This window comes from Musa acuminata, chromosome BXJ1-9, assembly GCF_036884655.1.
Source record: "Musa acuminata AAA Group cultivar baxijiao chromosome BXJ1-9, Cavendish_Baxijiao_AAA, whole genome shotgun sequence".
In the NCBI taxonomy this organism is placed as follows: domain Eukaryota; kingdom Viridiplantae; phylum Streptophyta; class Magnoliopsida; order Zingiberales; family Musaceae; genus Musa; species Musa acuminata.
The window spans coordinates 7,085,216-7,110,491 of NC_088335.1; the positions used below are offsets into that span (position 1 = coordinate 7,085,216).

The 25,276-nt window shown below is 39.1% G+C and overlaps 5 protein-coding genes across 10 annotated transcripts; all 5 read left to right on the forward strand.

Moving 5' to 3' along the window:
• The first annotated feature begins 5,388 nt into the window (after window positions 1-5,388).
• LOC135594237 (inactive protein RESTRICTED TEV MOVEMENT 2-like) lies at window positions 5,389-5,975 on the forward strand. Its single transcript, XM_065084640.1, has 2 exons — window positions 5,389-5,504; window positions 5,575-5,975. Exons 1-2 carry the CDS (start codon window positions 5,420-5,422, stop codon window positions 5,874-5,876), a joined length of 387 nt encoding a protein of 128 aa, XP_064940712.1. The 5' UTR covers window positions 5,389-5,419; the 3' UTR covers window positions 5,877-5,975.
• Window positions 5,976-6,431: 456 nt separating this feature from the next.
• LOC103997558 (plant cysteine oxidase 1-like) lies at window positions 6,432-10,576 on the forward strand. 2 transcript variants are annotated; one of them, XR_010479270.1, is made up of 6 exons: window positions 6,432-6,965; window positions 9,067-9,188; window positions 9,400-9,556; window positions 9,654-9,857; window positions 10,005-10,082; window positions 10,245-10,373. XR_010479270.1 is itself a non-coding variant. In XM_065082549.1 (5 exons), exons 1-5 carry the CDS (start codon window positions 6,755-6,757, stop codon window positions 10,367-10,369), a joined length of 819 nt encoding a protein of 272 aa, XP_064938621.1. In that variant the 5' UTR covers window positions 6,432-6,754; the 3' UTR covers window positions 10,370-10,576. The 2 variants fall into 2 exon arrangements, 1 of the variants encoding a protein (XP_064938621.1); XM_065082549.1 differs by lacking the exon at window positions 10,005-10,082 and having other exon boundaries at window positions 10,245-10,576.
• Window positions 10,577-12,686: 2,110 nt separating this feature from the next.
• Window positions 12,687-18,107, forward strand: LOC135582834 (probable inactive leucine-rich repeat receptor-like protein kinase At3g03770). Of its 5 annotated transcripts, none has more exons than XM_065082551.1 (9): window positions 12,687-13,142; window positions 13,221-13,458; window positions 13,550-14,946; window positions 15,170-15,303; window positions 15,637-15,877; window positions 16,010-16,218; window positions 16,318-16,364; window positions 17,377-17,491; window positions 17,648-18,107. In XM_065082551.1, the coding sequence occupies exons 3-9, from the start codon at window positions 13,614-13,616 to the stop codon at window positions 17,927-17,929; spliced, it is 2,361 nt and encodes a 786-aa protein (XP_064938623.1). In that variant the 5' UTR covers window positions 12,687-13,142; window positions 13,221-13,458; window positions 13,550-13,613; the 3' UTR covers window positions 17,930-18,107. The 5 variants fall into 5 exon arrangements, with proteins under 5 accessions (XP_064938623.1, XP_064938622.1, XP_064938624.1 ...); XM_065082550.1 differs by having other exon boundaries at window positions 12,687-13,052; XM_065082552.1 differs by having other exon boundaries at window positions 12,687-13,052; window positions 13,251-13,458.
• Window positions 18,108-19,730: 1,623 nt separating this feature from the next.
• Window positions 19,731-20,650, forward strand: LOC103997773 (LOB domain-containing protein 20). Its single transcript, XM_009419103.3, has 2 exons — window positions 19,731-20,120; window positions 20,333-20,650. The coding sequence occupies exons 1-2, from the start codon at window positions 19,731-19,733 to the stop codon at window positions 20,648-20,650; spliced, it is 708 nt and encodes a 235-aa protein (XP_009417378.2).
• A 726-nt stretch (window positions 20,651-21,376) lies between these two features.
• On the forward strand, window positions 21,377-24,835 carry LOC135594238 (uncharacterized). Its single transcript, XM_065084641.1, has 7 exons — window positions 21,377-21,498; window positions 21,953-22,145; window positions 22,222-22,379; window positions 22,470-22,615; window positions 23,063-23,125; window positions 23,262-23,354; window positions 24,128-24,835. Exons 1-7 carry the CDS (start codon window positions 21,393-21,395, stop codon window positions 24,302-24,304), a joined length of 936 nt encoding a protein of 311 aa, XP_064940713.1. The 5' UTR covers window positions 21,377-21,392; the 3' UTR covers window positions 24,305-24,835.
• Window positions 24,836-25,276: the final 441 nt, after the last annotated feature.

Below are 25,276 nucleotides of genomic sequence, written 5' to 3' on the forward strand. Positions count from 1 at the left end.
TTCCTAGTTACAGTTATGTGTTTGGTCCTTAGATTTAAGATATCAAAGATGTTTTGTATGAGTACTTCAATGTCGGACTTATATGTTTGGAAGTTATAGATCTGACACAACGGAATGACAATCAACCTTATAAAGGCAATTGAGTGTCAACAGATAATCAGTCACTCTTGGTATCACTAGAGGAATATCTCATGTATGCTCGCTCAAACAAAATCTATGGATATGGTCATTTGGATTGAGAGAGAAATTTTTTGAGGGGATCTAATTAGATCGAGACTTGGATATGATTTCGTATGGGCTTGACGTTACCATTGTAGGGAAATATAGGAGCACATCGTATGCATAGTAGAAGAACAAAAAACATAAAAATATCAAATTTTTCAAAAAGTGTTCATCGTCGTGTGAAAATTGATATGCAAAAACCTACGAAACTGAAAACTACGTATAAGATAGTTATGTTACCTAAAGAGATCGTATATCATTGAATTCCTACATATATGTGGGAAAGGATGAAGGAGGTCAAGCATCATCATCTCTAGTAGTGATCTATACGGTATGGGCTATGAAGATGCTCCTTAAATCGCTACCCAAATCTTCATACATGTTGGCTAAGAAGGAGAATGAGAGAGGATAATATAAGGTGACAACAAAGAAGTTTAGCCTATGACCCTTTGGTTCTCTTCTATTTATAGAGGTCTCATATCAACTTAACCCTAATGGATCTTGCTTTATTGGGTATTGGATCTCTATCTAATTACTTAAGCCTATTAAATTATTGGGTCTCTACCCAATTATCTCTTATTAGTTTTTATTAGATCTCATCTATAGGATCCAATAATTTATGGGCTTAATGGATATCCAATAAGATAGGGGCTCCACCGGATATCTCAACCTCTACTTATCATAACATCTATTATATGTGTGTGACCCTCTATGTCCAATATCGAGCTGGCCATGAGTTATACCTGTTAGAACTTCTTCTGACTTAGTGAATTATTATCTTCATAATAATTCACTCTACTCATCGACTGTAGACGTATTAAGACACTATACTGCAGTCCTCAAATGATACAAGAGAATCCAATCCTTTGGACCTATCTATCCTCAGTTATCGTATACGTATAGTCCCTCATTCATCTAATATCCTAGAGATCGTACACCGAGTATAGTGTTGTCATGCTTCTATAGTTTCTCCTCGAGTTTTGCTCTGATCAGATTTTTCCGGAGAACTCTTTCTCTCTCTATCTGAATGATCTTGGCCAAGGATTCATCTAAGCAAGAATACATGAGATATTCTTCTCATGATACTGAGAGTAGATGATCATCTTTCGACACTCAATAGCCCTCGTAAGATTGGTTGTCACTTTCGATGACTGGTTGTACTAGATTTGAAACTTCCAAATATATAAGTCTGAAATCAAAAAGCGAAGTATCCATACAAAACATCCTTGGTATCTCAAGTTTGATGACCAGGTATACTATTGGGATGATAAAATCGTCGTTTGAGAATGAGGTATCATTAACCATCCATTTCGTAAGCAGATCAATAAGTGAACTCATTCTTCAATGAGCACTTGCACTGTAGCCCTAGTATCCCCACGTTAGCAGCTATAAGACTAGCTGCTACCATCATATGGATGAGTATACAGTACACTAGTCTGTTTGGTTATCTCGATGTCCCTCTCAAGTAACCTATGACCAAGATTATTTATGGTCTATGTTTAGAGGTGAATCGGTCTCATTATCGTGATCTCATCATGATCTCATCCTCATTGCACAGATCCATGGATATTGTAATATATTTATGCATCAAGCAATATAAAATAAAAAATATATCATAATAATAATAAGAAAAAAGATTGTATGTCATGCCACACGTGTCATCACTCACGTTATTGGCTTGTAGGGCACGTATTACTAGTAATCATGCACAATATATAATCTCTGGGATATTAGATGGCTGAGAGACTATGGATACATGGTAACTGAGGACAAATATGTCCGATTGATTATATCCCCTATACCATTTAGGGATTATGGTATAATGATATAGTACGTCTATATTCGAAGAGTTGAGTGAATTATCATGGAGATAATAATTCAACATATCAAAAAGAGTTCTTACAAGATGGACTCACAACCAGCTCGGTATCAAGCATAGAGGGTACACATATATGGTGGATGTTGCGACGAGTAGAGGTGCGGATATGAGATATCCACGGATCTCTTAGTTTGGATTCTATGGATAAGATCCAATTGGATAGAGATTCCATATTCAATAAGGATATAATCCATTAATGGTTAAGCAGCTTACACTTCTATAAATAACAGGAACCTCATGGTTCATAGGCTAAAATTTCTAGTGGTCGCCCCTCCTATTCTCCTCAACCTCCTCTCCTCATTGGCTTCGGTAGTCGTGTGGTGCACGTGGAGAGAGGATCCCATAGCGATCTGAGGAGCATCGTCACTACGTCGGATCAACACTAGAGAGGAGTATATGAGTTCTCTTTCATCTACACTATCGGATCTAAAAATATCAAGAATATATGATCTCCTTATGTAATACTTCTCATATAATGATCAAGTACTTGACTTTGAAAAATCTAATTTTGTTTTTATTTTTCGCTATGCATTAGATGATTTTGAAAAATCTAATTTTGTTTTTAATTTTTTAACACTTCTAACATGAGACTAATCAAAATATTATAAAAATACATAATATTTTGCCTAAAAACTATCATATGTTTAGCATGTTAAAAATCTTCTAGAGACGTGATTGGCATTAAAATAAAATTCATATATCATAAAAAAATTATAGAAAAGATGAATATGCATTTCAAAAATAAAACCTCTATTTCATTTATCTCCTCTTTTTTTAAAATTACATTGTCTCCTAAATATAGAGGGTCTAACGAGAACTTTGTCTTCAACTGGAACAAATAACTCTTGAATTGCAATCACGTATCTAATAACAAAATTTAAGTTTATATTTCATGCAGTATTTTGTTTGATTTGAGAGAACAAGAAAGAAGTGTGGCCTACATGTAGTGTATCACGTTCCTCACTCTACTACCGTCTGTAGGAGAAGTGAAGAGATAGTAGAAGCCATCTCTTCTCTAATGTCCAAGGAGAAAATGAACTTTCTGGATGTTGTTGGATCTGATGAGGGTAATAAACGCGATAAGACGCGCATGACGTCAGTCGTCCTAAATAACGCCTCACACCCCCAGGTCAACGCAGACCGGGGCGTCGACCGAGGCACATTAACGTCCTGCTTTTCTTCACGTTACGCTAACACCAAGGTCAGACCCTACCAACCTGCCTCTTACAAACAGGCACATCAGGGAACAGTAAGCTTCCCTATAAATACCTTTGCATTCCGAACGGAAAAGGGGACTTGGACTTCTTCTCCGTCTAAAAACCCACTCCACATCCACTTACTCGATCGTCGGAGGGGTCGGGCCGAGCTTTCGACTCGACCTTTGTGCAGGTACGAAGACAACGACTTCCCGCTAGGCTCCCAAGCGAGGATCCACCTCAAGGAGGAGTCAACGACACCACGTGCGATCACCCAGACGGACTAGAAGCCCACCTCAAAAAGATCCCCTCGTCACCTGGGCCTGAATCAAACCGCGTCGGCCCCGAGACCATGACTTAAGGTTGTTTACACTAACAGGATCTGACTTCGTTTCAAACACCACCTTCTGCAGTGAAGGATTAGAAGCTGGCTGATTTTACGTACGTGATGGGGAGAAGACTGTGTAGTATAGTGACGAACAGGTGATTTTTGACAACTCGAAGTAGGAAGACAAATGCCATGGTGAAACTGTGCGGTGTATATGTTCTTTACGTGGGTTAGGAACAGGTAAACCCTCGTTTGTCGGTTGTCAGGTAGGGTTAGGAAAGAACGGGAAGAAGTTTATTATATGGTGTAAAGAATACGGTGGACAGAAGATTTGATTGGACAGATACAAAGTAAGTATGCAAAAGCCAGGGGGAATACATTGTTTTCACTGTGCGGTATATGCTCTACGGGGGAGTGAGGATTCTGAGCTTTTACAGGCTGCCTTTGCGGAAAGAACGGGGAGAAGATAAAATTGAAGTTTCAGTGAGATCGGAAGCATAAATAATTGTGGACTTATATAGCTTTAGCAAATGGACACTGTAATCATAATTGTGAAACCATGCTAGTAGTAATTAAAATATACTTCCATGGCACATCATTAATTCCAAAAAAAAAGGAGAATTATGGTGAGTCCAATAAGCTTCATGATATATATATATATATATATATATATATATATAGGGTTAATTATATATTATCCTTGTACTGTCTTGTATTTAAAAATATATATATTTGAATCTCTATAATTCTAAAAATAAATAAATAACACCATATACAAAAGTGATAGGTAATAAAATAATTATATATATAAAGATAATTTTAACATTCTATGAAAGAGATGTTGAAATTATCGTTTTGCTCATCACTTTCGTGTTGATCCAACACGTAATATCACGTGTCATGTTTTTCGTCAATGCAACTAATAACGTTATGACAAATGAGAGTATTTGTTTAACTTTTAAAATTATATGAATCTTAATATAAAATTTTAAAGTACAGAGATCATAATACTAATAGGATCCAAGTATAAGAAGCAATATATAATTAGTTAGAGAAAGAGAGAAAAATTATAAACTAAATTACTTTACTATCTAGCAAAGAATAATCAAGAATGCTTACTACCTCACAAGCAGTTCAACATTATGTCTTTTGGATCAAACCTAAGAATTGTGAACTAAATAACATATCTCGTGTGTGTTTATTATTTTCGTATCATATCATGTATTATATTTTTCGTCAATACAATTGATGATATTATAGTAAATATGGTTATTTATTTTACTTTCGGGATTATAGAGATCTAAATATAAATTTTTTAAGTACAGAAATTACGATGCTAATAGGATTCAAGTATAAAATATAAAAAATAATATGTAATTATTTAGAGAGAGAAACTACAAACTAGATTATTTTATTACGTACCAAAAGAATAATCAAGAATGCTTACTATTCTGCCTAAGGAATGTGAACCAAATAGCACATCTCATGCGTGCGAATGCAGTTATTCTCCTAACTCTGTCGATGCGATTCATTCATTCTGCTATTCTAGGAGGACTGATAGGCTCCCGCTCGTAGCTCTCATTCCTTGTTCTTCTTGTAGGCCTTACACCTGCTCTAGTTTTAGCCATTACATTAAGTTTGCCCATACATGGAGGTAATCATCACATCCAAGCAAAACGAAATGCTTCAAGTTCTAATCCTATCAGTTAAGCTACCAAAGCCACGTCCATTTAAGGGTGATGTCTGTCTGTCTGTCTTCCAACTCCATTCTCCGAGGCCAAAGAAACCACTCCAATGGAAAAGTCCTACGAAGTGTTCACTCCCTCTTTCGAATGGATTCGAGGAAAGGCCGCCGACACTCTCTGCGTTCGTCTCCAAGGTAATCGAGTCCATCCTCCCCATCGTGAAGAGCGCAGTTTCATGGCTGTGAGCTGTTCTTGATGTTGCAGGATTCGAGAAGAATCAGATCAAGGTGCAAGCTGACAACGAGGGCGGCCTGAGGATCACCGGTGAACGACCACTAGGTGGGAATCGATGGAGCAAACTGTGGCAGGACTTCGCAGTGCCCGAGGACTGCAGTGTCGAAGCCATGCAAGCTAAGTTCCAGGAGGAGACTCTCTGGGTTACCCTCCCAAAGCGCGAAGCGCAGAAGGGGAAGGAGTTGCTGTTGAATGCGGTTGCGGCCGTCTTGGTGTTTCTTGGTCTTGCGCTGTATCATGTGAGGGAGATGTGGACTAAGAGATCTAGCTAGAGCTGATGTCCTTGATTCAAGAATAATGATCGTCAACGATGCATGCATGGTATGCATACATTCGTATGTAAGTGTGTGTGCGTATATATATATATATATATATATATATATATATATATATATCGGACTATATACCAATCTGTATTATATGGGTAATTGGATCCACGTAATGTCGTCGTCATTATGATGACATCGGATGATACAAGGCCGCTGCACGTGGCGTGCCGTGCCGTGTCGTCCCGCAGCGTGACGCGTCACTCCCACTGTGGCCCACTGAATACTGCACGTGCCGGCGGCCGAGCGGGTTTCTTCTGGCTGTCCGTGACGGGATAGGTGCAGCGCATCCCGAGATCCCGAGTTCCGTACAACGAGCGATCGTCACGTGTTTGACACGTGAGTAACGGCGTAAGAAACGGCATACGTCGATTTAAATTACACAAATGGCCTCAGAGATTAGTGGCATTTACGTCAGTTTAGCTGAGGTAGTCAAAGGCTTCGGAATCTATGTACGGACACCGAGCAGGTTTGAGGACGCAAATAAGGCGGGCGGAGTCGAGGAGAGGGTGCAAGGAAACTAGCAGTATTGCTGCCTTCCCCCTTGCGAAACCACGAAGATTTCTCTAGCCAATTCTTCCCCCTACAGTGGACTCCGGTTTTCTCCTGTTCGAAGCCATCCGATGGCCCCCGGTTTTGCCTCCCCCGGCCCTCCTTTATAACCCGCCTATCCCCCACTCCTCGCCAAAGTTCCCATTTTTTTCCACTGTCCCCTGTGGATCCCGATCCTTGTTTCTACCTTATTCGCTCCAAGTTTGGCCTTTTGCCCGGTGTCCGTAAAGTTGGTACCTTGGGCGGTCTCGCGGCGAGCTCTAGGGGCCTGGATGAAAGTGGAGGCGAGCAATGGGGAGGAGGAGAAGAGATCCGGGACGAAGAGGAATGGGGAGATGCTGGTGAGGGGCAGGAGATGCCGCCGGAGGACCCGGTGGAGGGTCACCGCGATCCAGCGCCTGTTCTTGGCCTGCAAGTCCGTGTTCAAGGGCCCCGGCACCATCCCCGAGCCCGCCGACGTTGAGATGCTGCAGCTCCTATTAGGTATCTCTTCCGAACCCCTTCCACATCCTAGGGTTGCTTTGCATGAGTTGATCCGATTTGGGAGCTTCTCTGGTACGTAAGACGTTTTGGCCAACCTCTTTAAGACAAGCAGCTTCCAAAGCAAGGATATATTCTTCTTGATATCTAGTACTTTGTTATAGTACGCCAATACATTCATTCTTCGACTTGACTTAAATAATATTTATTTGTTCTGATGCTGGCTTGCAGTATTTGTCATTGCATATAGCCATGCTCTGTTTTGATTAGCAATTTAAGGGTACGGCACTCTGTTTGCTAATCCATATTGTTTTGGCCTAATGAGAAGGCCTTGCCATCGCTATCTGCTGCATCGAGACCCCAGATATGATCCATGAAACTAAATTTTTGGGTTAACTCTGTCACTCTTTCTTGTCCTATGTAGCATATATTAATTTATGGGCCAATTCTGTTAAATGCATGATTTTTGTTATGTCATCAAGTGAAGGTTTTTTCTTTTTTTCCTGTATGTACTTAAATCATGGTTTATATGGGAGGATAGATGACATGGTATCATCAAGTGAAGATTTCTTCTTGTTTATTCTTGGATGCTTGAATATTTTTATGGAGAAGGATTAATTGTGAGATAAAAAAATTTAGAGGTTCGGATCATGTCGGTGAAGGGCCTAAGCTGAGGTTTCTCAGTTTCCTTGTTTTTAGTTGGCCACACCTTGAAGTCGTGTAAACAGCGTTCCCACCATTGTAGGGATTCGGGTGGGAAGTCCAATGTGCTTAGCCTTTACTCTGGATAAAGATATTATTTGTTGACTTTAGGATCATGTCGGTGAAGGGCCTAAGCTGAGGTTTCTCAGTTTCCTTGTTTTTAGTTGGCCACACCTTGAAGTCATGTAAACAGCGTTCCCACCATTGTAGGGATTGGGGTGGGAAGTCCAATGTGCTTAGTCTTTGCTCTGGATAAAGATATTGTTTGTTGACTTGAATCCTTTGACACCTGGGTTGCAATGGATCAATCATTATTGCAAGAATTGAAATATCGTCGAAGTTTCGATATTCTCTCGATATGGTACTTATATATATATATATAAGTAAAAAAAATTAATTTTTTTTTCAAATCATCGTCGCCTCTCTTCTCCCAAGACGGGGCGACGTTGCCTATATATATATAATATCTTTTTATTTATATATAAAAGTTAAAGAAAAATGTGCGATGTCGTCGAGGCGACGTTGCCTCTCTCTCTCTCTCTCTATATATATATATATAATTTTTTTTATTTATATATCTATTTATTTATATATAAAAGTTTAAAAAAAATGTACGATGTCGTCTCTCTTCTCCCTCACACAGGGCGACATCGCAGATTTATTTATATATATATATATTTATTTATTTATTTATAAATAAAAAAATTGTCCGATAGCAAACGGTCCGCGTACCAATTTACTGTCGGATTGGTACATACCGCCCATACCAGGCGGTATCATTTGAACTGTATACCTTGCTTTATTGTATCCTTAAGATTCTTACCAAGATTATTTAATTGTTTTTGTTGTCTATCTATTGTGGCACTAGAGTTCTTCTACTTGAATGCTTTTATATCATCTTAACGTCATCCTCGTATTTAAGGAAATAGAGATCTAAGTGTATCAATCCCAACCATTTAAATAGAATTAATAACTTTAATAGCCTTTGGTCTCATATGTCTGATCATTAACTGAATTGTTCTACCTATAAAACAAACAGAGATCACATATATCTTAATTACCTTGGTCCTCATATATCTATTCATTTAAATATGATTATTATACTTGTTGATGTTGAACAGCCTGTTTGTGCTGTCTGTTGTTGACAACACATGTCCGTATGAGAATCTTACTGCTGATCACATGAGACTAGGATTTTTTATCACAAGTGCTTATAAGCTTCCTTACACAATTTTTGAGTAATTTGGAAGTCACCTTCATTCTCATCATTGAACCTCTTGTCGAGCAGTTCATAGACAAGGCAGGACATCATATTTGCTTTTGCTATTAGTTGTGACTGGCTCTGTTTGCAAAAGTCGATGCTCATACTCGAGGTTTTGACCTTCTGATATTTTATCTCCAGATAAAATGAGGCCAGACGATGTTGGGCTAAGCACGGATTTACTCTTCTTTAAGTCCAAGAGTTCTTCCAAAGGAACTCCAAGGATCACATATGCCACCATATACAAGTGTGATAACTTTTCGGTAAGACTTAATAATAAAAGTGCATTCTAGATCGGATGCATTTGTTGGATATTCTAACATAATATGATGCCCAAACAAACAAACAAAAAATTAATAATTGCAGAAGTAAATTTTTTGTGCGTAGATCATATAGTGGAATAGAACATAATAGTAGCATTGTGAATATGGATTCCATGAACAAATTTTATGAATACATTCTGTTTCTTTGCAGATGTGTATATTCTTCTTGCCCCCAAAAGCAGTTATTCCTCTTCATGACCACCCCGGAATGACTGTTTTCAGCAAACTACTTGTAGGATCAATGCATATAAAATCTTACGACTGGCTCGATCCTGTCACAACAAGTTTCTCTACACCCTCAGCTAAATGTAAGCTCTTTTTCTTTATGATCACGTCTCTCTGAACTTTTCAGTATATTGGCTTATGAACCTTTCATCTGGTTGACAACTCATGCTATAATTGCAGTGAGGCTGGCAAAGTTGGTGCTTGATTCTGAGTTCACTGCTCCTTGCAGCACCTCCATTCTTTATCCAACAACTGGAGGGAACATCCATACCTTCACAGCTATCACACCATGTGCTGTGCTTGATGTTCTAGGACCCCCTTACTCGAAGGAAGATGACCATGACATTACTTACTATCAGGATCATCCCTACAGGAAATATTCAGGTAAGCAGCAGCTTCTACACACCATGTGCTTGCAGGTTGTTCTTTGCTAGTTTCATTACATGCACTATTAGGTTGTTGATAATAGCATCACAAAACATAAATTAGGCAGTAGGTACCCTCCATAATAATATGTATCTTCTCTGTCAGGTGCTTCCTATAATCAAACATGATATTCGACCTCTCCATGCAGAGTGTTCAAGTAGCTGGTTGTTTTCTTTCCAGATGGTAGACACTAAACATTAGCATTGTTTCAGGAATTGATCTGTTAATCTGGTTCGATATTACGAGACTGATTAAGGATGACATTTTGAAGCACATAAGATTAAGTTAGACAGGAATTGATACTTTCTGTTCCTTCATTTACAAAATCCTTCGACCTTTTTCCAGATGGTGATACTGACCAAGGTGGAGTGGAGGATCATTGCCATGGGTGGTTGGAAGAAATTGATGTATCCAGGTATTTGAAGATGGATGGTGTGGCGTACCTGGGCCCACAGGTTATAGATGGTTGACAACAGTTCTGACCAGTTTTAGGTCAATACTCCCCATTTGGAGCAGTGATGTCATTTACTTCTTTTCTTCTTCTTAAGTTTCTTTTACCCGTTTTGTGAGTCTGATGTCAAGATGTGCAAAGGTGGAATTGTTTTTAAGGTGATAACACCATGGTTTTGTACTGCCTGGATTATCAATATCTGTTCAACTCCTAGTCATGGACTTCACTTTTTCTCTTTGATTCTGGGCTGTGGCAATGGTCAAATTCATTCAGCTTCGAGCAATACACAAAGCAGTTAATATTTCAATTTCACATGTTAATCCTAATCTTACTTATGATTCTGGGTTGTGGCAATGATCAAATTCATTCAGTTTTTGGCAATACACAAAGGAGTTTACATTTAAATCTGCTTTTGGATTAATAATGACCCAATCCAATCAAAATCCTTACTGATATCTATGAATAAAAGATTACAACATTTAGAATTCACTGCTGATTTTAGTTCTAATTTCCTGCTCATCATGCTCCCTCTGCACCAAGTTCTAAAGTTCTAAAGGGGGATTTGAAAAGATGCTATTGGTTCTTTGAGATGCCAAGACATCTTTTGGCTTTATATTGATGGAGATAATATATGACTTGGATTTGTGTCTCGAAGCTCATCAATCTTCGGAGGGGATACTGTTCTAAGTAACTTTTTTTGCAGCTGGAGAATGTCGTGGAGGACAGAGTGGGTTTGAGCAGTGCAGTTGTTCATTTGGGAGCTTCAAGGCAGCAGCACACTGTGGCACTGGGACTGATGTGAGATTCCTCCCTTGCTGTGAACAGCCAAGTTGATGACTCAAAAAAATATTCATGTACTGCCAATCACATGTTCAAAAAGAGAGTGTAGCCTCCTTTTTCACAGCGAGAGAAAGAGAGAGAGAGAGAGAGAGAGAGAGAGAGAGAAAAAGAGATTTGGGTCTTACTACAAAGGATCCTATCAAAACCATCCATTCCATCTTCAATTTCCTTCTACTGTGTTTTGATCTGAAGTTTAAAGAAAGAAAGGAGTAACATAGAGTTGATTTCCTCCTAAACATCTCCACTGTGTTTGACATGATAAATGGAAACCCAGAGATTAAACTGAGGCAAACAATGGATTCTTCTGGTACTTAGAAGTTGGTGCCATTAGCTCAGTGGAAGATGACAAGGTTTGCAGCAGTTGTAGCTTATAGTTCAGAGGAATCTGCACAAAAGATGGCCATTTGACAGTGTGTGTCATGTGGAGATGTATCCCACTGACTCATTCGCACAGTGACAGTCTTAATTTTTCCTTTCTTTTTCTTTCTTTATTGTGAGACCCACAATCTTATTCTTCTTCTTTGTTTTTATTTCTGTGCATGTCACAATAGAATTAATTTGGTCTCTCCTCTGTCACATACATGAAATCATTTATTTCTTCTTCTTCTCCATCATGACATCAGATCTGGACCGTCCATTTTGCTAATCTTGATCTATCACATCCTTCGTCTCTTACCGACGAGTGCTGCGTACTCGATCCCGACATGCATCGAGAAGTGCTGTGTCCTGGCCCCACCCCTTCTCGTCCTCTGCCCGCATGCCACGTTGCAGTTGAGTCATCATACGTCAGATATCTCTGTTGTGACTGCCATTGTCCCACTTACAAACGTTTGATTGCGAATGGACGGCTGAGATGCGAGAATATTTTTGGTGATCTAAAATACCTTTCATTTATGTTTGGAACACAGCAACAATGCAACGTCTAGTCTTAACGTGTCCGTTGCCCCATCGCATACCCCAATTGTGGCGGTCCACTCACTTTGCTTTTGTTAGTGGGGCCCGTTCGGAACTGAGAAGTACAATAATTGGGGAGATTCTGATGGTCTGTGTCAACTTTGTGTCACCCGCCACCAGGGAAAACGAAAGCTTCCCCATGCAAGAACTCGCCCCAATCGACGGCCCAGAAAGCTCATCTCGGCCATCCGACGGCCGAAACCTCGTGATTCATCTGATGGACTGACATGTTATTTCGGTATTGGTCATAGGTAATCTCGTCAAATCATGTGAATTGTAATCGGCGGTTCAGAAAGCTCGTCTATGTCATCGGACGGTCGAGACGCCATGATTCACCTGAAGGACTAATATAACCTCCTCTTGAGCCTTGAAATCGACGGTCGAAAGGCTCCAATCTACCATCGGATGGTAGAGACGCCATGATTCACCTGAAGGTCTCGAACGACAGTTTTGCATTTATTATGGGTAATTTCGTCAAGATGTGTGAAAAGTGGCGCCTTAACAGAGCCTGCGACCGTTGGCAGCGGCGCCGGAGGAAGCGTAAGGCGGAGGAGAAGCCAAAGAAAGAGAAACACTCGAGGGCTTCGATCTCCCCCTCGGAAGACCCGAACAAGGAAAGAAGAAAAAGGGAGGTTTAAAGGCGGAGGGAGGAAGGGGGGGGAGAGAGGGAAGGCTGGCCAATTGCTCCTCTTTTGGCTTCTCTTTGGCTTTAATGGTGCCGGAAGGAAACTTAAAAGTAAGAGAAAGCGAGATCTCTCGGATGGTGCTTGGCTCCTGCCGTCGTGGCCAAAAAGGGACACGGGGTCTTGTTGGTATGCGCCTTCGGCTTTTGCCAGTTCGATGTACGGATACTCTTCGCCTTTTCCTGTTCACCGCACACCCGTGAGAGAGAGAGAATGTAACTATATGTAAGAGTTCTGGTTCCAATAACCCTAGAGCTTTCAAATTGAGCTTAGCTTTTTCTTAGTGGATTTGGCGTTGAAGAAAAGGAGGAAGGAGTAATCTTTCGTAGATTTTATGCCTATGAGTGTTACATTGCAGCTTCTTATCTTCGCATGTCTCCTCGATATGTGCAGTTACTGAATGATTTCGGGTGTTCTCGCCAGTTGAAGGAGGGGAGAAAGGAGTGAGCTTCCGTAGTTCCGTCTTCCTGTTGCCGCTATTTCGTTGCTTCTTTTGCTGCATTGTTCCGTTGCAGACCGAGGCTGCTAAGTTGGAATCTTGATTCGTTTCCTGGGCATTGATTGCTCCCGGTTTGCTTGAGCTCCCAGATGCGCTGATGCAGCTGGCAGCTGTGTTACAGTAAGGTCGAAGGTATCCACCCGCTCGTCGAACTATTTTTGAGTCGATATCAGCTTCCATCTTCCTCTCTAAAACTAATTCTTCAGTTCTATTTTTTGTAAAGGAAAAATCTTCTGGGGAGATCAGGGCAGAAGTCGATCCAAGCTGATAAATTTCTGTTGCCAAAAATGGCTGTTGGAAGCTACCCTTGTTGTTTGCTCATCTTATCCATGATCTTGATCCTTACTCCATGCGCATACCAATTGCAACCAGCAGAAGTTTTGTCCCTCCTCCGAATCAAGCGGCTCTTGAACTACCCAGCTATCTTAAGTAGGTGGAATGTTGATACAGACTTCTGCAGCTACGAAGCAAACCCATATGTAACTATAATTTGCTACGAAGAGAGCATAACCCAATTGCATATAACCGGCAATAAGAGTGCTCCACCTCTTCCTCGAAGCTTCTCTATGACTCTCTTATTTGCTACTCTGTATCGGCTCCCTAATTTGAAGGTCCTCTCTCTGACATCCCTGGGCTTGTGGGGTCCCCTGACCGGGAAGATTTCTCGTTTATCTTCTCTAGAGATAGTCAACATGAGCACAAACTATTTGTATGGAGCAATTCCTAAACAAGTTTCCAGACTGACAAATCTCCAAACTCTGATACTTGATCATAACATGTTCAGTGGACGTGTTCCGGATTTGTTAGGTGAGCTTCCACGCCTGTCTGTTTTGAGCTTAAAGAACAATTCTTTGAGTGGGCCTCTGCCGGATTCCTTTAGCAGCTTAAAGCCACTCAGGGTGCTTGTGCTGTCCTCCAATAGCTTGTCAGGGGAATTGCCTGATCTCAACAGTTTATCAAACCTTCAAGTGCTGGATTTGGAGAACAATTACTTTGGACCACGGTTTCCAAGCTTGGGGAGGAAGGTTGTCACCCTTGTGTTGAGAAAGAACAGGTTTTCTGGTGGCTTGCCAGCTGAAGTAAATACTTATTATTTGCTCGAACACTTGGACATATCCTTCAACAGATATACTGGGCCCTTCCCAGCATCTTTGTTGTCTCTGCCATCTATTCATTATCTCAGTATTTCTGGAAACCGATTCACTGGCATGCTTTTGCAAAGTATGTCGTGCAATGGTGAACTTGAGTATGTGGACTTGTCATCAAATCTTCTGACTGGGAACTTGCCGACGTGCCTGATTTCAGACTCTAAGAACAAGGTGACTTTGTACTCGGCAAATTGTTTTGCGACCAAGGATCACAGCCAACACCCATTATCATTTTGCCAGAATCAGGCATTGGCTGTGGGAATAATACCTCACAAGGAAAATAAAGTGTCAGGTGCTAAAGCAACCCTTATGATTGGAATCATGGGAGGCATTTTTGGAAGCATTTTTCTTGGGATGATAATTTTCTTTTCACTTAAAAAAGCTACTATGAAGCCGGCACTGAACAAATCACAGAGGAGTTTAGCAGAGCATGCCTCTGTGGGGTACTCTTCCCAGTTACTTCCTGATGCAAGTATGATCTCCCTCCATCTCTTCCTATCTCAATCGTGTCATTGGAAAGTTGATAATATACTTATGCCTCTCAGTACTCATCTGTTAAGACGGTGATTATGAAATTGTTGCAGTTGGTGGTTTTGTGAATTTAATTTTACTTGTTAGTTGTCACGAACTAATTTAATTTAATATAGTTGTATTATTTCCATCTTATCTATGATTATTGTTTTTTTCCTTTAAAGGTTACATATTACAAACAATGAAGCTAGGAGAACTTGGTGTTCCACCTTATCGATCATTTTCCTTGGAGGAACTTGAAGCTGCTACAAATAACTTTGATACATCTAGTTTCATGGGAGAAGGTTCTCATGGTCAGGTATGTCTTGTATTCCTTGACATCCAGGTCAATCATACCTCTAAGTTTAAAACCAAATAAGTTGTTGTCAACTCCAGTATCCATGTTATTATAAGTTTAAAACCAAATAAGTTGATAGTCTCACTATATTTTTTATAATATAAACCAATGAAACAAATTTTGTCTTCTAAAAATCTAAAGACTTGATATGCTAAAACATATCGTGTTAATTTCTTGGGTGGAAAGTATTTGCTTATGCAAGCCATAAATTTGACATCAATTTCAAGCTTCAGCTATATGGACTTTCTAAAATATTTGCAGTTTGTTTGAGCATTCCTTATTTTTTGGCATCAGATGTACAGAGGAAAACTTCAAGATGGTTCTCTGGTGGCAATAAGATGCCTGAAACTGAAGAAAGCCCTAAACTCCCAGAATTTTAGTCGTCACATTGAACTGATTTCAAAGCTGAGGCATCACCATTTAGTCAGTGCCCTCGGGCATGGCTTTGAATATTACCTGGATGATTCCTCTGTCAGCAGATTATTTATTGTTTTTGAGTTTGTCTCAAATGGAACATTAAGAAGCAACATTTCAGGTTAGGTGTCAATTGGTATATGGCAAATTCTGATGTTAATATCTTTTTTTCTTGAGACACATGTTTTTCCTTAATTGTTGATTATGTCTATTGTCCTCCCTCTCTCACACTCTCTCACGAAATTTTCCACAGAGGGAGTTCCTGGAGAAACGCTTACATGGACACAGAGGATATCAGCTGCCATTGGTGTTGTAAAGGGCATTCAATTTTTGCATGGAGGCATGGTACCTGGCTTGTTTGCAAATGATCTGAAGATCACAAATGTTCTTTTGGATGAGCACCTTGTTGCAAAAATCAGCAGCTATAATCTGCCGATACTAGCAGAGGATATGAAATGTGAGGTAATAACAGAACTTTTTCATCCTTTGCTTCCTGTTGGAGTTGATCAATATGATTTCTGTATATTTGTTTTGATAGAAATCAATTTTGCATCTGAGCAGATGATGGTTGGAAGTTCTTCAAGTGGGTTAAGAGAACCCAATGAAAGGTGCGCAACATGCTTCTTGTAGTGCTCAAGACATTCAAATAAAATGTTAATCTCCTACTCCAAGTACTTGTTAATGTGCTCCATTTATACTTATCAAATTGTTCTGTATCAGTGATCAATCTTAGGAATCTACTATCCCAGTATTCTAATGGTAGGCACCAATATTCTTAGCCAAGTGTGTTAAAACTTGGTTTTCCATTTACAAGTGTTGAAACATGATAGACCTCGAGTCCAGACCGACTCCCTCTCCTGTCCATTGGGAAGTAACAGACCTTGACACATGGAATTGTTTCCTCTCTAAAGCAGAGCAACATACTCCATTGCTTCATCAGTTCATGTCTATAGAGTTGGGCACTACAAGACAGCCAACCTTTGTCTTTCTCAAAAAAATATATGTATATTAGAAAATAAAAGAACATGCTTTGTCAAGGTGAGCCTTGGTAAAACTGTACATTGACCCTCTCTAGATTCCATGCATTTGGCTCGTCCTTTTTATGGTCTGTACTGTATTCTCTAAAAAAATAGTGAGCATAGAATTTACAGTGCATAGATGATTTTTAGGTGGGGTTTTACTTTTTTCACGACCCATGAAGTCTCATACCTAAATACATCAAAACACATTTGTATTGAGGTGCCTACAAGAAGGCATGCGGCAGAACTATTTTTTCCTTCCTTTTGTCTTTCCTGATTTCTTTCTTTCTGTTCTACTGTACACATTGTATTCTGTTGCTTTCCCACATACATGCCTGTAATCTATGTTCTAAAGACAAGATTGATGAGTATAAAACTTGCAATCCATAGTCCATTTCTTGGTGAGGTTTATGCTTTTTCGTGAACCCATGAAGTTTCTTACCTCAATGCATCAGACAAATGTGTAAAACATATTTGAATTATTTCATTGTTGAAGTGCATAAAAGAAACCAAAGCAATTGGCAGAACTCCTTTTCTCCTCCTCTTTTTTTTTTTTTTTTCTTTCTTTCTATTTTTGACATGCCACATTACTGCCTTGCAGAACAAAGTACATGGATAAGATCGACATACATGATCTTGGTGTCATCTTACTGGAAATTATAACCGGAAGACCAATCATATTCAACAGCGAGGTTGTGAACATAATGAAAAATCAGGTATGGAGCAGTTTTTAATCTCTAATATCAAAACATTGCAATGAGTACAAGCTTTACGTAACGATCGAGTCATTATATGCTATCAAGCATAATTAATCATCAAACTGGACAGATTCTTGTATAGAACTGTTCATCTTGACCTGTTTGTGTTTCTAGCTGCAAGAAAGCATAGCAGCCGATGGGATTGCAAGGATGAGCTTTGTGGATCCAGTGATCATTAATGCATGCTGCGATGAATCATTAAAGACTGTTATGGAGATATGCTTACGATGCCTTTCGAAGGAACCAACACAACGACCCTCGATCGAGGATGTGCTTTGGAACTTGCAGTTTGCTGCTCAAGTCCAGGAATCTTGGAGAAGGTACTCTCACAGCAGCGAAGAATCCCCGCTTTCACCTTCGCTTCCTTCACAATCACCAATAGCGCTTAGCTGCTAACACCACTCTTTTAAGTGCAGAGTCATGATACTGAGACCTGCAAAGCAGTTTGATTCATTTGATTAGTTAGATTGTTATGGTTTAAGTACTTGCTTGTTTGTATGTTAAGGTACTACTTAGACCAAGACTTGGCAGATCTGACCAAGATAAGTTTTTATTGATATTATTTTCGTTTTGAGATGATTTTCCATAATAACAAGTCTTTTTATGTTTTCTTAGTTTTCAAATTCAAAGAAATTTCTATATATTATTGATAATATGAGTTGAAATATTAGAATCAATTTATCAAGTATTAAAAAAAACTTTTATAATATCTGATTCAAATTATAACATCCTTTTGCAAGAGATAATCAAAAGCTGTTGCTCCCTCGTTGTCTTATATGTTTAGTCAGTAGTTTTTGAAGGCAAATGAATTCTTGGTTGAAATTTTTGGCTTTAAAGGAAAAATCAATCAAACTAGAAAATTAGATTTAAATTTAGACTCATTGTCTATGTTTACTTAAAAAAATAATTAATTTTTTTATCACGTGTGATAAAATGACAAGTGAGGTTAATCAAACCCAAGCACCAATTTGATATCTTGTTACATAAATATTAAAGATTTTTTTAATTTTGATTTATCTTTTATAATTTATCTCTCTAGAAGCACTCAAGATAGTTTGTGGAGATGCAAGGGCTTATAAATAGAATAATTCTAGAAGCACTTAAGCTATTTTTTTTTCTTATTCATCTCTCATCATAATCATAGTCTAAAGAAGATATATTGTAATTTATAAAATAATCAAACATTAATTTTTAGGATTTCTCCCCAAAGCTTTTTCATACTTAGATTTCTTACCCCCTCTAAGGAGAATCCAAAAATACTTGTCAGCCCTAATATTTTCTTTATTAGGATGTGATGATGTATAATTTAGATGTCAAGATCAAATTTTCTCACTCCATCTATAGTTACAGTACAGGGAGCCCACTGCTCATTTCTTTTCTAGGAAGACATGCCATGTTCTGACAGCCCTACAAGCAATAGGAGGTGTTGTTAGAAAACAAATTCAATTTATTATTGTATATCTTCATAAAAATAAAAGGTTGCATTAAATAGGATCACCTTTATAGGATTCATGAATCTTTAGATGTGACTTCTAATTCTCTATAAATAGATAGAGATTGAGGTATTGTGTATGTAGAAATTTTAGTTGTGTGAGTGCAATATGGAGAAATTATAGATATAAGGAAAAATATAATTATATAAGGATTCTTATCCATAATATTCCCACCACCTCAAAACCACTCCCTCTTTTCCTATCACCAAAAATAGCTTGATAGATTAGCATTTCTCTTGAGCAAAAACTAGTTTGCCTTCTGCTTTAGACATGAATAATTGTGGCCCTAATCCAAACCATAGTGAAATATTACTCACTACTCTCTCTCTCTCTTTGTTGCAACACTTAAAGATTATTTTTTCCATCAAACACATAAAGAGGATCTTGATTTAACTAGTGGAAAACTACAGCATGCATCTAATTAATTATGATTCAAGAATGGATTTCTCATACGGCAAGCAAGAACTTGCCATCTCCTGTGGCGTGAAGTGCTACATCATTTGCCCTCCCTCATTGTGTGATGACAGTGAACACCACCAACCTTCTTTCCCACACCATAGGGGCATGCATGCATGCATAATATTACTTGACATAATCTTTTCGAGACTTTGCATTAGAAAGCCTCGCCCACAAGCACTCCTCCCTCACGAGCTCAACGTGGCGCCCAGCTCTTCTTTAACCCCGGCCTCGACGGATGCACCACCATGGATCCTGATGGCGGCGGCGAGAAAGAGTGTGGCGAGAAGCCCAACCGGCGTGCAGCGAGAGTCGACGCCGGGAAGCGGGCGGCTGCCGTAACTCCGGGGTCGCCGAGGGAGGGCGCGGCGGGGTCGCCGTGCGGGGCTTGCAAGTTCCTGCGGCGCAAGTGCCTGCCGGGATGCGTGTTCGCGGCGCACTTCGCGTCGGAGCAAGGGCCGGCGAGGTTTGCGGCGGTCCACAAGGTGTTCGGTGCCAGCAACGTTTCGAAGCTGTTGTCGATTGTGCCCGCGGGGCGGCAGCACGACGCCGTGGTGACCATCTGCTACGAGGCGCAGGCCAGGCTCGCTGACCCCGTCTACGGCTGCGTCTCCACCATTCTCGCAATGCAGCAACAGGTCCTCTCTCTCTCTCTCTCTCTCTCTCTCTCTCTCTCTCTCTCTCTCTCTGGGTGAAGTAAGAGGAACGGCACTCTGTTCACGTTGCATGCGCATGCGCCATGGGATTGGGGGGAGGGGAAAGCTCCACCACGCCACTGGTGTGCTTGCCGTCTTTTCTGCAACTGATCATATCTCATGCATGCATAAAGATCTTTGCATTCTATCGCAAGGTGTCGGCGCTGCAGGCGGAGCTGTCGATGGTGCACTCGCAGCTGCTGAACACCCGGTTGGCCGTCGCGAGCGTCCTTCGGGCGTCGCATCGAGCGCAGCACATGGCGGCGCTGCAACCGGCCTACTCCAACAACTCGTCGGCGTCAAGGGACATGGTAGACGTGGGAAGCTTCCCGGAGAGCTTGGACCTGGGAGACACCGACCCAGCCTCGAGAGATCTGGAGCCTCTGCAGCTCTTGCAGCAGTCGCAGGATGAGGAAGAAGACGCAAGCCACGATTCTGTTGCCTTCCGCAACGAGCCTTTTGTTCCCAAATAATTGATCTTAGACTTGTCAGGAATCCATTTCCATCAACAACAGTAATAACACCAGAAATCCCAACCTACGATAAATATATATATATACATATATATATATATATATATATATATATATATATATATATATATCGAAGCGGAAACCTGACTTAAAATATAATTGTAAAGGAAAATGAAAGAGAATATATTTTTGTTCACATATCAATTAGAGTTATTAGCATTTTAATAAAATAGTTATGATAATAACCAAAAAATACCAATTATAATAATAGTTATTATTTCAATAAAATAGTTTTGTTTAGAAATATCGAACAATTCTGGCACATACAATCACATTTTTGTCTCGCTTTTAATTTATTATTTTAATATTACGGGTTTCCTTACCGAGATTCTATACCGTCATTATTTACCAACCCCTATTGCATCACAAAGAGGCAAGTCAAATTGTCTACTGTCTCGACACCGTTTCATGGAAACCTCCCTAGCGCTTGATGAGCGCGTCCCATGGGACCCACTTGTGACGCCATGGATGGCTCAGGTATCCGACTGGGTGTCAGTTAATCAGGCAGGAACGGCGTTGCTAGAAACCTAAATTCTTACCCGTAGCGGACCCCACCAAAACTACGTAACCTGAGTCGTGTCCGAGACAAGCCCACGAGTCGGTGCTTCACGGGTATATAAGCGCCCCTCTCCGAAGCTTCCAACGAGATGACCTCGACGCGGAGACAAGGGCTCTGGAAGAAATGGCAATGAAGCGTACCACCGCCTTTCCGTCCTCTCTTCTTCTCCTATTGTTCCTTCTCCCAGTCGCCTCTCCACTCATCCTCTCTTTGAGCGAGACTCTCTTAGGTACTCATGTCTCCTCCCTTTCCTCAAGTTTTTTTCGTACTCTGGAGACGGGACGATCCGATCGATGCACTCCTTGTTCTGTGTATCTTTTGAGCGATTTTAAGCGTTCTATGGTTTGTTGTTTTTGCTGATATTCTAATTTGCCACGATACCAGCAATAACACCCAAAATCTCTAGATGTTAGATGCGGATGCTCAATAAAATAGTGTTTTTTGGGGGGGAATTGGTTCTGTTTCTTCGACATTGCCATGACAAAGTAATAAGCGAATGGAATGATGTTTATCGTGTGTGCGAAATTACTCCTATGACATTTTGTTCTCTTGCCGGACTATTACATAGTTTTAGGAAGATGAAAAACCTGTGGAGCTACATTTTCTTGAATTAGTCTGCTTGTTATTGCAGCAGCCTTTTTCCTGGTGTCATTATTTAGCTACAAATCTCCTATTTGTTGCAGAAATTAATTTGGAAAATCCAGTTTTGGAATTCGACTCGCCACCATATGCTGGACAGTCATGTCATCGGGTTCGGCTGACCGGCATGTCAAGGTTGAACCTCAAATCCTATGCCAGTTCTGTACGCGTGGCATTGAAAATTTCAGATTCCACGGACGAATGGCTTGGGAGAAACATACGACTTTGTTTCCACAGGTTGGTTATCTGATTTTTCTTTCTCGATCAAAATTAAAAAACTGAGTCATTCCTTTCCCCCCCCCCCCCTTTGTAGGAATACTTCTATTGGTGTTTGTCAATGTGAGGTGTCGCAGTGGGAATCTTTTCTAAGGAATGAACGGAATTCAATGATATCACCCTATGAGAGTGGATTTATTGATGTCAAAATTAATAAAGAAACTTCTACCTTCTTTTCGGTTGCTCTTGAGGAAGGTAAAGTATTGTTACATTTGAACTTGTTTTTGCTAGTTGTTCATAAAATAACATTAATTCTCAGGCACTTCCTTTTTTTCCTACATGCAGAGTTTCATCTATGGCGTCTGGGTTGCCTTGGTTTTGGATTACTCATTTTTCTCATTGCGCCTGGCATCAGCAATTGGATGCCATTCTATTACAGTAGTTCAATGATCTTAGGAGTTTTTCTTCTTGTCTTGATCCTTCTCTTCCAGGTAATGTCTGTGGAATGGGTAGTGAAGTAAACATTTGGATAAGATTTTACCAGTTTGGTTATTAGACATCTCTAGAGTTATAAGATAAATACTTGGATTAGTTTTGTGTAGCTACTTAAGGAAATAATGCTTGTATGTTCTAATTTGTGTGCTTCTTCAAGAGTGGCGTTTCACTTATGCATGCACAATCAAGAGCATGTCTCATGGTCATTATGATCCTTATTGGGTACATTATGTTAGCAAATTAAATTTTATAGCCCTCATTTGGTTCAATTAGAATGTTCCTATCTACTTGTAAAGGCATTTTGATCTTTTAGTTCGACATGGAAGTTGTGATTCTCACGTTTGTCAAAGAATCTTGGCTTAGTTGGAGTTAGAGATTTGCTTTGTTTTTTTTTACACTTCTGTTCATATATATGTTGATTGTTTTCTACATGTATGATACAGGCAATGAAGTTAGTTCCCATAAGCAGGCGAAAAATAATATACATTGCATTCTATGGATCCTTGGTGAGGATTTTATTTCCATGTTATTGCTCAATTTAGCTTCTTCATTCTCTAGTTTTTTTAATCATAGAAAACATTGTTTATTTCCAAATATTCTTCTCCAGATGGAGCCCTGCTCACCTTTGTGTTTTTCTTGCAGCTGGGTCTTGGTTCTTTAATAAGAAATTACTTCTCCACGATGATCACCTTTCTTCTTGTTAGTTGTGGCTTCAGTGAAGAATCATATAATCTCGTAAGCATCCATTTTCATGATTATGTTCCACATGAAGTTTCATTTTTATAATTTGGATATTTTATTTACGTGCTCCTTGCAAAAGCTTTCTTTGCTTATGTTTCACTCTAGTGCTACTGGTCACAAATATTTCAAACTGCATGCTTGATCAATATTGGATATGTCTTAGCCTACTTGTTAGATAATTCTAGATAGATGTTAAATTTACTTTTTTTTATTTATCTGTAATCATTAAAATGTTTGAATACCTTAGGATACTGAACTTTTTCTGATTTATAATATGTTGTTTTAATAAAATAATATCCTTAATTTGGTAATCATACAAAACCTTTGATACCCCTATCCTCATTAATCTCAAAATATAATTATAAATATTATACATATATAATATTTGTTTAGAATTTACTTAACATATTAAATGTGTATCTTATAATATATTCATTTCAGCCCTTGCTCTGTATCTTTATCTTAAATCTGGACTATTTTAAATTTTTTTCCTTGTATCTTAAATCAGAGCACAAACCATATTAGACACTCGGATCCATACTGTATCCAACATATTTTATCTATGTCCGAGCAACATAATAAATTCGTATGATCCAAAAATCACATGCATCTTTGGAGTGTTAGAAATGAATATGTAGTTTGTGCCTACATTTATGATGGCAGAATTGATTTTTGATTTCCAGTTTCATTATTATTAAACCTCATTTATTGTAACATGTCCCCCAAAATTTTTTATTTAAAGTTGTATTTACTTCTTTTCATCACAGGTTTCACTTGTTCTGCTGGGGGGAATAATCTTTGCAGGAACGTTTTTAGGTTATTGGTCTGCGCGAAAGTTTGTCCTTTCTGAAGATGGATGTGTAGATTCTGGCATTGCACAATTTGTGAAGTGGACATTGCGTTTGATCGGCATAGTATCTATTCTCCAGGTACTTTCGTCATGATCACTCATGCACCTTATGCTTCATGTTAGACTCAAAAAGATTCCTTTTGGTAAGCCGACTATTCCATTTGTAACCTCATGATAGTCTGAAAGTATGCTATTCTATTTTGCAATAGTAAGGGTGAAAATGTGGTGCACAATAATATGTAATATCTGATGTTTCATAATCCATTTTTTATGACATTTGCAGTAAATTATCAACCCATTTTAAATTTAAGTTCTGAATATATGTAACAAAAAATATTCAATTTGAGTTGACTACAGGGCTTCAGTTGTTGGCTTAGTCGGATGTAAATCTTATTTGTTTAACCAAAGGTCAAATCCTTACAATTGGTAATCCAGAAATTTTGTGTTATGCCCTGAAGAACATCTGTGTGTACACAGATGTGCACATCTTTGTTATCAAGTTGGGATCAGAAGGTTCTTATTCTATTTGCGGTGTCCATGCATATTTTTTAAAATAATTATTGTTTTGTATTGTACTATAAAGAGTTATACATGGTTCTTTTCTTCGAAATATTGTATATATTATCTATGGTTAGTAAAAAGTGAGCTTCTTAGTTCATGATAGTATCGAAATTTACAAAAATGATGTTTGTCTAACATTTTACCAAACATCCTACTTGGATCGATCATCTCATCTAGGTAATGGTAATTGAGAAGTCAAAGAAGGAATGCAGACTCTCATTATCTCCCTTCTGTATATATTGTCAGTATTTCATATTCATGAGGGTGAATAACATCTAATAAATAGTTTCTTTCATTTATCTATGGTAACTCAATTTATGAAAATTTATTTATGGAAAAATTATATTATTGTAAGGACACAAACATTGTTTTGTTGGCACCAACATAATATTTTACAATTTACTCACAATTATATGAGTATTCCAATCTTTTTATGTTTGTTGTGTCCACATACAGTTCTTTAAATAATATAAATTCTATTGTTTAATACTGCACAGCAAAAGTT